Genomic DNA, 11,104 nt, shown 5'->3' with positions numbered 1-11,104 from the left:
CAGTGAAAACCGCTCGGCCAAACCCTCATCCTTAGAAAAGACTGGTTCAATAACCGAGCTAAGTTGTTACAATTTTTTCTGACTGCGACCCCTCCACACGTTGTAAAGTTCACGAAGTATGCTCGCTGTGATCACACATCGCACACAAACTTTTATTAGGGCAATGAATACATCGCTTTACTGGGCGAAAGACAGTCTCGGGGACACAGGCTCGAAAATTCGGTAGGTTTTCCATCGGATTCGAACTCGCAAAGTACGGCACCCAGTCACCTAAGAAATAAAATATCTAATGACACAGTAGAACTCAGTTGAATTAAGTTACTTTTATTATATTCAAAACAGAATGACATTAAAATATATTGGCTTGAGGCAAGGAAGACGGTCTTGAAACAAAGTACTGTAAGTCTCGGTTAGGGTACACCCAAACATGCACATGAAGCAAGAAACGGTAGATAGTCTGAGCTACATTGGAGTGATCAGAATCCGAAACAGAATACATAAAAAATAAATTTGAATTTTGATTGTGATTTCGATCTACACAGGGGGCACCAACCTCTATGCAAACTCTTTCACAAATGAGCGTTTACCTAGCAAAAGGGTCAGTGGAAGTTATAATGCACTGGTATCTGTGAGAACAGTATCAATCCTGGCCGACATCTTCATTGTCAAAGTGTGTACAGCTTGATGTGGTCTGGCATCTAAAGCACAGGACACAGAAATTCATCTGATTACTGATCTAACTAAAAGGATCATGGATAGAGTTGAAAAAAGGGTCTCTTCCTGAAATACTTCTATTTTTTACTAATACATTCATGACTGGCCCTCCGTGTTCAGACCAACACACATATATAAATACGCTCTAATAAACCGATGTACACAATCTACTCATGGAAGGGGACTTTGCGCGTCTTCGTGTCTTCCACGCAAAATATTCACAAACGAATCACGTGATCTCTATGCTCATCAGGGACAGGCTACGCACTCGTCCGAACAGACTGAAATAGAAAAAAAATAGGGAAACATAGATTTAACACCCACTAAGGCAGTTTCCTTGTGCACTAATATGCAATGGCCATAATCTGACCGAGTTTTCTCTGAACTTGACATACAGTGTGCTGGCAGTAATTATATGTGTCAACTTTTTTTGAGATGGGATCGAATACAAAGTTAAAGAGTTACTACTCTCTCATTGGTGGAAATTACGTTTTTCATAAACGTTCTGACAGCGAATATACTATTGGAATACCTGTATAATTGTCGGTTACGGTCAGTTTATATAATTTAGGTCTTGTGTGTCACAGATATAATATTAGACTCCCTTGAAGACGTTAGCCCCAAGACGAACAATTTCTAAATTTTGGGCATATAATGCAGTCTCGGCCAAGAAGAAAACTTGTTAACGTACATGGCGCCGGCTTATATCATGTGTAGTGTCGTTCGTGTCTCGAAATCAAAAGATGTAAATTTATTTCGCAACCTTCCCCTCAAAAAAGTTTAAACCGTTTTCCTTAATCATGGCGATAAGATCCCTGATATTTTTCTGATATCAATGTAATAAAGCTACAAGTCACAGGACACCGCTCTGTTAGCACTCCATATTTACACTTACCGTCGTATTCACAAATGTATGACTTTGGTCTGTAGTTACAATAGTCGTCGTCCCAGGAAAAGTTCCTTGCTTTCCTGTAATCAAATGGGAAAAAATGAAATTAAGGGGATGGAGTTTCTCTAGTCAGTGAGCTTTAACCCAGGAATACACGCTCCTGAATATAAGACGGGCTTGTGCTTGCAATTCCCAGCCATAGTACAGCAGGGTGTAGACAGACAGATAGCCTCGGTTTCAGCTGAAAACTGTGTGTCCCTAACGACTCTTAAAGCTTCGCTCTACCTTAACGTTTCCATTGGGAGTGTTTTATGTTTTATGCATGCCACAGACACTGGCCCCAGAGGGAGTAGCCATGCTGTTCCTTGAGTTTATTACTTGGTTTGTACAGGTTTTCCTTCAAAAGATACACGTTGGACATTTAAATACCACACAAACTGCAACCCTAGGCCTAGTCTTTGTGTGTAGACTGATTAAAATTTAGTATCATGAATGGACCTATTACAGTCTCGAAAGTCGCTTGTCAAGTGATACTGTGATACTGCTGACACATCCTCATAACACAGAAATTCATTGATCAACTTATCACCTGTACTAACGAATAGATAAGTTCTCAGATATTTTTTACGTTGGAAGGCCAATAAGTCCATTCAACCTTATCATCGATGGCTTCCCATTATCTCAGTCGACAAACAAGTGCACTTTATTACTCCCTTGGGCCATGATTTTAGCCCTACATACATTATTCGTTGTGAGTCGATCCGCAGGCTGTTTGATTCGATCAAATCTTTGCCGAGCAAAACAGCGAGAAGTGATGACAGACAGACGCTTGCGTCGGGCACACCTGTTGAGCTTAGCAGCATCCATCGGTAAATTGGCGAATTTTCTATCACATAGTTGACTTGGAAAGTACGTGTTCCAATGGCGTCACTTGTTTCACAGTGGTGTTAGTTTCATTAAACAAAATCAATGTTTGTATCATTTTACTTTCACTTACCAAAGTTGTACGCAGTCTTGTCCCTCGGGATCCCGCTTCATGTTGTCGTCTGGTTGATCATCGGTCCAGTCCTGGAAGACGTTACAGTCATCGGCGTAGAAAGGGTGTCCATCGGAGGTCATAAGGGTGCCCTCTTCCTCAATATCGTTGATGCCAATCCAAATGCCAGAACCGACGTATCTTTTAACAGCGCTTCTGTTCAGGTATGCTTTCATGAACGAGGATGTTCTGGCATCGCGGATAACGGCTAGTCGCCCGCCATCGTCTTCGCATGCCTGCCGAGCCTCGTCCCAGAACAGAGATGGTTCGATGAAGAGCTTGTATTGGAGACTCACGCACAGTGGCCCAAAGGTGGTCGGCACTTAAAAATCAAACAAACAAACAAACGATGTTAGCCCTTTGAATATTCTCAGAATGGGATTTAATTTATGAGAAAACCTGGGTAATTCCGCTGCCAAATGCTTAGTATAATTTTTTCATGTCAACCCATGGAGTTTCCTGTCTTCGTTTGTTTTACTGTACAATTATTCTCTGCTTGACAGTGGTAGCACGAAATTTTGGCTTTTGTAAGCTGACACAAGTTTTTTTGTACGCAGAGAAACTTTGCCATCCTCACCACCATATTGTGTATCTTACTTTGATTGAAAAGTAATCATTGTCTTTGCATGCTACACATAATACTTCTTCCCTTAGAAGGAACCTTTGAACCACGGGACATATCTCAGATTAATCTCTCACATATTTTACAAATAACACCCTTGTGCGTCTTTACATGATAAAGCCGATAGCGAGTGTGAAAATGAATCGATTGTACTCGAAAGAGCAATTAAAGATTTACAGATATCATCATTATCACTCAGGAGAGAAACATGCCTTCCCGTTTACAGAAACTTCACGAAGCAAGTAAACGAAAATATTCTCCATCTGTACGGTTTTCTAAGTTTTAATTTGATTTGTGGAAGAAGTTTGCAAGTACCAAACAACCACGGCTCTAGGCTACTTCAATGTCAAGTCAAGTTATATGACCGATGCAAGCAAACCTGTCGCATCTAAGAACTTGATTGTGTTTCGTTGCTGGCGCGTGACCGATCAATTAATTAGCCAATTGCTACACAGCACTTGATTGCTGTTAGTGTTACGGTCATGGCGGTCACGAAAGCCAAGCTGAAGTGCTTTGCAGCTTGATGTAAAATACTTTTTACACATCTTCAGAGTACTTTGGGCGGATAAATTATAAAAAACGATACTTGATTATCGTTTAAAAATTTCGTAAAACAATTCAAGAGCTAGTATAAGGAAAACATTGAAACGTATGTAGCTTTTTAATTAACTATAACCATCATTGGCTAAATCAGCACACCCGGATTTAACTGTTTATCGCGGACTGACAGAAGATGGCCAATCACAGCACCGCTGCTTTCAAATGTATCGCAGCTGTTGTAAGATATGGAAATTCTGTTCTTGATCTTCCCCCATTTCTTATGCATACTAGCGGCTTTTGCCGTGTATCGAACCACAAGCGACTGTGGTTGCGGGCCTCGTATAGCAGTTATGCGTTAGTACTGTGTGGTTCCAGTACGAAAGAACAATGGCAAAGCTTTACTAATTGATTCGTATTTTGTTTCTTTGTTAAGCCGATTGGGACCTCGCCTTTTTGTTCAAAATAATTGAAACGGAGAGATTGAAATTGACCATGGTGACCTCACGGCGGGATGGCTATAAATTTTACTACACAGTAACCAATATAGCGATGACGTACGGAGTAAATTCCAATGAAATAAACTACGAATTTTCCCGGGTTGATGGCGTATGATGGTCTTTCACCGCCTAGATACTGGTATCTTCGATCGAATATAACGCAGTTGCTTTGTAGGAGTATGGGGTTATGTAGCAAGATGGACCGAATGAGTTTATTTTATTATCATCATATACTTAAGTTTTCTGGAATGGCTAAGAAAAGTGACACGAAGCAAACTACAAGGAAGAAACCTGTTTTGTAGATTTTTTTTTAGGTCTGACTCCTAATTATGTTACGTGCCACAACTAACTCACCCCGACCGAACCGAATACAGCTGGCAACGAGTTTTAATGAGAGGCACGGAACAACTGGAATTTTTAGAGCATCACAATGAAGTTTACGAGTTCAGGTGGCCAAGCAGCTAACGACAATAGCGGTATGAAGAGGCCGTGGGCATTGAAAAGGGATGCATCTAAATGTACAAACATCGGCATGCCGTTGCCGTAGATACGTTTATTACGAAAACGACCATTTCTTCTGTGGCGGAGATTCTTTATGTGCAGTCGTCCAAATCGAAAATGTGGAGCTATTTGCACTCAACCACAAATGGCTTTGGCACTCAATTGCAAACACATTTGTCGTGTTGGTATGAACAGATGTCTTTCATGTCGTATTTAAATGTCGTAAGGGGGGCCTAAGATATTCGGGGGAGGGGGCTTGGAAGGTTGACTCCGGAGCATTATTTTTTTCTCCCTGCTTCACCGAAATTATTTTTCAACTGTTTGAATTCTGGCATCTTTGTTTTCACTTCCCCGTCAGCTACTGGATCTACATCCGTCAAGAGGCGCAAACAGCAAAAAGCAAAAGCTGGTCGCTTCGACTTTCAAAGTTTTAAAGAGTTGCTAATTTGTAGTCGCCGGGGAAATCATTCTCGCTCCGTTTTCGTAACAGAAACTACTAAATGCTGATATACAAGTGATGGCTACTCACGTTCCTGGTCAAGCTCGCGTTCCAGATCTTCCACAGGTTCCTGACTGAGAGCGCGTTCTTTGTATCCAGAGAGCTTTCTTGCAAATTCCTCTTTCGTGAGTCCGACTGCTTCACCGGTCAAACTAGATGCGATGAACGCCACCAATAGAAATGTTACTACACCCATGCTGCTTTTTCCAAGTAACCGGACTTTTTTTCCTGTTTGAGGTAAAAGAGAACGAAAAGGGGAATCTGAATCAAATGTAACTGACAAGGATAAAAGCCATATGAGTTTAGGTGTCACTTGATGGTATTGATTAAAATATGTATTTGGTGGTTTTGGCGTTCTGCTCTTGGCAAAGAGGAACTTTTTTCTGAATGACCGTAAACCTATCTGTGGATGTCAATCAGAGAGAGAGAGAGAGAGAGAGAGAGAGAGAGAGAGAGAGAGAGAGAGAGAGAGAGAGAGAGAGAGAGAGAGAGAGGGGGGTGGAGGGAGGAGGGAGGGAGGGGAAGAAATGGACAGACAGAACGGGTTAGAGCGGGAACAAAGACGAAGAAAAGAGCACCTGTAGGAAAGAGAATAAAAGTGTTTACTTGAAAAGAGCGAAAATAGACGATTTCCCATATACTTACCTTATAACTTTCGTGTCACCAAAACTTCGAGTTTGTTCCTCTTCACAATGTTCTGCCCTCTTCTCTGGTCTGCAAGTCTACCGTGTTGCAGTATCGCTCGGTATTTATAGCATTTGGTTTGAAGACATGAAACTGATTAACAAAGTTGCATAACATGTCAACCCTAATCCTTTATGGCCAGTGGTCCAAAAGGGAACATTCACTACCCCCGAAAAATTAGAATATTCTTTGTGACGTATCCTTTGAAAGTAAGACATTTTATTGCTCAAGGAATTCCTAGGACACTGAGAAACACGTCGGTTTGTGTTTGTGTGTTTGTAATTGCAATACTTAATGTAAAAAACCCGACGTACTGCGTCATATGTGTGACGTCATCGACATAATTCTGTCGGCAATAACTGGTGGAACAAGGCGTAAACTTCATATTACGTCTTGTTCATTTTTATTGTTCTTTTTTCTTTCTGTTTTTTCTTCTCTTGATGAAAGCTCTTCCTGTCATGGATCGGATTTATGTGATTTAGTTTTCCTCCGAATCGCATGTGAATCATTACCTATTCTTCCAGATGCAATATCACACTCGAATCTGACATCAATGGTGATGCGGATCAAAAATGTTAAAAGATGTGCTTGCGTCACAAGTGTAAAAGAGAAACGTCATTAGCTTTTTCGATGTTTGCTGAGCAATGTTGTGGTGTTGCTTTTAGACCGTATATCCGATAAATTATCTCAGCTTTCTTTTACTACCATGTATGTGCACATCATTTGGTTTAGTCACAGTTTCTACAAAGTGGTAGGGCAAGACTGGTGCAGGCAGCCAAAATAGCTGAGTGTAAACTCCATCTGTTACTTCTGGGGAAGTTATAATAACGATTTTTATTTATTTGCTTTTTTGTTTCTTACTGTTAGCACAGTTAAGCCAGATGGTCAACGCATATTTAATTCTTCCTACATGTGTAAATTTCTCCCTCGCATATCACCTGGCTGTGTCCGAAGACCGCTTTTTCCCCTTGGGGCGCAAGACACTAGCTGGTTATAACGCTCGAGCTAACGGAACAAAAACGGACACCACTCGCCATTTAGGTGTGCGGTAAAGTTGACAGAAGCTTAACACTTCATCCTTTCAGAGCGGTAAAATGCACGCCCCTTTCGACAGGGAAGGAGTGTACACTTGAACCAGTGTGTGGAGGGACTGTGTTTGAAGTTAACCAGGCGACAAAGATTTCGCTGAAAACTCATTGTGGCTAAGAGTCAACTGCATGAACATGCAAGTACATTTTCATACTACCAATTTGAGTCGCGCTGCGATGTGAACGCGTCAAAGACTTTTGTCGTTGTCCATTATTTCATAAATAAAAGGTGAAAATACAGATGCGACGATGCTATCACAGATAGACTTATACGTTTCACTTGTTCTTTTCAACCGTTCTGATGCTCATTTGAAAATGAAACCTAAAGTTAAACTCAGCAATGAAACTGTTTCGACCTTCTCCATTCGCCCGTCTTCGCCATTCGCCAAACTACACAAACGAAACATATCTCTTTCACCCTCGTGCACAAGCGCGGGTGCCCAATCGTAACGCAGACGTGGCCTCACCCACAAACCCTAAAATAGTGTTAGCAGGGCTCGCAATTTTTTAAAAAACCGGATGCATTACGGTAAATGTCCTGCAAGTATTTGGAATGACGGGACAACGTTTAGGGGGGGGGGATCGTTTTAATCAGCCATCAAAACCCAATTTGAAGTACATTGTGCGACAATGTAAAGGAATCCTCCTAAGCCGGTTATTCAACTCTGAGAGAATAGTGAATACGTATCCTGGGTGACAGCTAAGTCAATCCACGCATGGTCACAGTGAGTGAGACAATTGTTTAACATAGAAAGAAAAGTGGACGGGATGTTCTTACTGGTCTTTAGGTCTTGCTGAAACTTTATTTGATGTAGTCTTGTATCTATAGCTTGACTTGACGTCTGTTCATTGTTGTCAACGTCATGGCACATTCCGCAATGGCATCGATTCCAATGTTGGTAAAAGCAAGGCGTCACGTGGCGTGGTTGAGATTCTAATTATAGTAAGGTGCAGCGAAAAGAGCAGTATATTATCGTCACTGTATTACTCGCCATGGGGAGAGGGAGAGGAGGGGGCAGACATCGGAAAAGAGACAGAGACACAGGCTAACAGAGACAAATAGTAAGAATAAGCTGAACTTAGAGAAATCGGGAGATAGGACCAGACCGACAAAGGCGGACACATACGCAGAGAGACTGATGGGCAGACTGACATAAAGACGAACGGGTAGACAGACAGATTGACTGAGATGCACACGACAGAGACGGACACCCAGGGAGATTTACAAACCCACGGTCCCTGTGATAGAGGGACCGTGACACACCGAAACTGCACGTCGCACACAAACGAAACCTATATTAGGGAGCGTTCAGTTTTTACGGCCTGGGGGGGGGGGGCCGGCAAAATCTTGTCGCCGGTGTTCAAAAAAATATAGACCCCCCTGCATTTTTTGTGAAAAACAGATGACCCCCCCTTTGTCAGACGAAAAAAATTGATGACCCCCCCCCCCTGAAAAATAACCAAAACCCATATGTCAAATTTACCCGCATGGTTTGGATTTGAACTCCGGTACGCGGCGCACTTTATTCGTGTAGCAGAGATGCCAGTGCACAAACTTCTCAGCCACATCCATTGAAACGTCTGTTAATTAGGACGACTGTAAGGCAATTTTTAACTTCATTTCCATAGACAACTCATGTCTATGGACATTGTATAAAGTAAACTTTATTGGAGTGGTTCGCCAAAGGCAGCCATGGGCCATTACGTAAAGTCAACTTTATTCTAGTGGGCCACCAAAGGTGGCACGCCGGTAAAGAGGGTCGATCATTGCTATTGCATAAAGTAGACTTTACTGGACAGGGCCGCTGAAGGCGCGCGGCCATTACCATTATTCAGTGCATGATCCCAGGGGTCCCTCAAAAATGTTTCTAATACAAGCCGCGGCTTCAATTGGGAATTTTACGGTAAGATTGCCGTGGGGTATTACATAAAGTCAATTTATTGTAATTGGCCGCCGCAGGCGGCCCGCCGGTAAAGAGGGTCAATCATGGCCATGGCATAAAGTGAACCTAATTGGAATGGGCCGCCAAAGGCGTCTGCCCGTTAAGAGGGTCATGGGTAATACATAATGTATATTTATTGTAGTGGGCCGCCGAAGGCGGCCCGCCGGTAAAGAGGGTCGATCATGGCCATGGCATAAAGTGAACTTTATTGTTGGTATAATGTTTTTGAAAATGTGGTGACCCCCCCTTTCCTACCAGTGAAAAAGCGATGACCCCCCCCTTTGCGGATTCCAAAATTACAATGACCCCCCCCCCCCCGGGATTTTTGCCGCCCCCCGGCCGTAAAAACTGAACGGTCCCTTAAATCTCTTTCACACATGTGCACAAGCGCGAGTCAGGCAAGCCTAACCCGCAAACCCTAAAATCGATGTTCGTAGGGCTTGCAATTTGTTTTCAAACTGAAAGTTTTACTGCAAATGTCATACTAATTGGAATGACGTGATAGCGTTTGGGAGATAGTTTTAATTGGCCATCCAAACCCCAATTTTGAAGTACTTAGCGCGACAATGTGGAAATCCCCCTAAGTCTGTCATTGAACTCTAATAGAATAATGAGTATCCCCAGAGACAGCTAAGTCACTCCATGCATTGTCAGGTCACAGTAAGTAAGTTATTGTTTAAACATAGAAAGAAAAGCGGACGCGATGTTCTTACTAGTCTTACGTCTTGTTGAAACTTTATTTGATGTAGTCTTGTTGTCTGACGTCCGTTCACTGTTGCCGACGTCATAAAACATTCCGCGATGGCATTGATTCCAAAGTTCGTAAAGAATGGCGTTGCGTGAAGAATGTTGACATTCTAATTGTGATAAGGCGCAGCGAAAAGGGCAGTATACTCGCCATGAGGAGAGAGAGAGAGGGGGGGGGGCATCAGAAAAGAGATAGAGACAGACACACAGAGACAAGAAGAACAAGTCGAACAGACAGAAATCGGCAGATAGAAGTGGACAGACAAATGCAGACTCATAGAGAAAGACAGAAAGGCAGACTGACAGGGATAGAGACAGACGGGTAGACAGAGAAACTGACCAACTGAGGCATATAGACAGTGATCATTATCACATCGCCAAATTACTCCTATGTCAATGAACATGGCCCTGATGAGGTGTCTGCCTTAGAGTATTTAACTTTCGAACTTGACTTTCCAAACTTCCCATTAGGGTGTTGATGGCATACTCGATGTATGACGTGCTTTCAATTAAAAAGCTGTCCCCAAATATCTGAGTTTCTTCGGCCTCGGGGCCGATGGATTCTTAGGGAGTCACCCTGGTTTTGACTTTGGTGATGGGGGCGGGGGTCACTATGTTTTTGAAATGCTCAATAGGGGATCAGTGTGTTTTGAATTCCAACATGGGCTTATAGTTGCCTAAAGTACATCGTACCAGCCACGAATTTCATCATTCAGTTGCATTTTTCGGCGCGCCCTTTGGGCGCGTAACTTTAATATATCAGACAGATATATCAGAGATATCTCGATGTTTGCATATTGGAAGTCTGTTGAGCAAAGCATTATACCAGCCACAAATTGCATCATTCAGTGACAGTTTTCGACGCGCGTCACTAAAAAACTTTAATATATCAGAAACATCTGGATGTTTGCAAATTGAACGTCTGTTTTGCAAAGTGTACTAATCATTATTAAATTTGAAGTTCATGTGAAAAGCATGACACATTCCTGATCCTTTTTTCTGTTTTCTTTATGAGAATTCAGTATAAGAAAGCAACTTGCACTAATGTGATATTTTTCGTTCTCATTGATGAAACTATTTTCCTTCCTGTCACAGGTTTTCAAGGAAAATGTGCTTTTCTCATGAGTAAAATGATATTTGATAAAAGACAGTTTTTGTCTTTATTAGCTGTGCTTTTATGATTTAAAAGGTTCTCTCAGATATTGTGCATAGCAAATTTGGCTGCAACTTATTAAAATAGCTCTCTTGGATTTCTAAGGAGATGTACTTGGATGACTGATACCAGTCATCATAGTGCTGCTGTTTCTTTGATATTAGTGATCGACATCCATTTATGTACAAAAG

General features: G+C 42.0%; 1 protein-coding gene across 1 annotated transcript; it reads right to left on the bottom strand.

The window, feature by feature from the left end:
• Nucleotides 1-306: 306 nt before the first annotated feature.
• On the bottom strand, nucleotides 307-6,081 carry LOC139149920 (lectin BRA-3-like). The gene is made up of 5 exons (XM_070721970.1): nucleotides 5,944-6,081; nucleotides 5,329-5,526; nucleotides 2,601-2,961; nucleotides 1,610-1,683; nucleotides 307-995 (listed from the first exon to the last, which is right to left on the bottom strand). The coding sequence occupies exons 2-5, from the start codon at nucleotides 5,492-5,494 to the stop codon at nucleotides 964-966; spliced, it is 633 nt and encodes a 210-aa protein (XP_070578071.1). The 5' UTR covers nucleotides 5,495-5,526; nucleotides 5,944-6,081; the 3' UTR covers nucleotides 307-963.
• Nucleotides 6,082-11,104: the final 5,023 nt, after the last annotated feature.

Source organism: Ptychodera flava, chromosome 14 (assembly GCF_041260155.1).
Source record: "Ptychodera flava strain L36383 chromosome 14, AS_Pfla_20210202, whole genome shotgun sequence".
NCBI classification, from domain to species: domain Eukaryota; kingdom Metazoa; phylum Hemichordata; class Enteropneusta; family Ptychoderidae; genus Ptychodera; species Ptychodera flava.
This window is presented reverse-complemented; position numbering and strand designations above follow the sequence as displayed.

Excerpts from the sequence above, each read along its gene's own strand:
- LOC139149920 (XM_070721970.1), bottom strand. The coding sequence starts at position 5,494 with ATGGGTGTAGTAACATTTCTATTGGTGGCGTTCATCGCATCTAGTTTG. Across the intron at positions 1,684-2,600 it reads CAAGACTGCGTACAACTTTG|GAAAGCAAGGAACTTTTCCT; the intron begins GTAAGTGAAAGT and ends ATTTGATTACAG. Across the intron at positions 996-1,609 it reads ATACATTTGTGAATACGACG|TCTGTTCGGACGAGTGCGTA; the intron begins GTAAGTGTAAAT and ends TTTCTATTTCAG.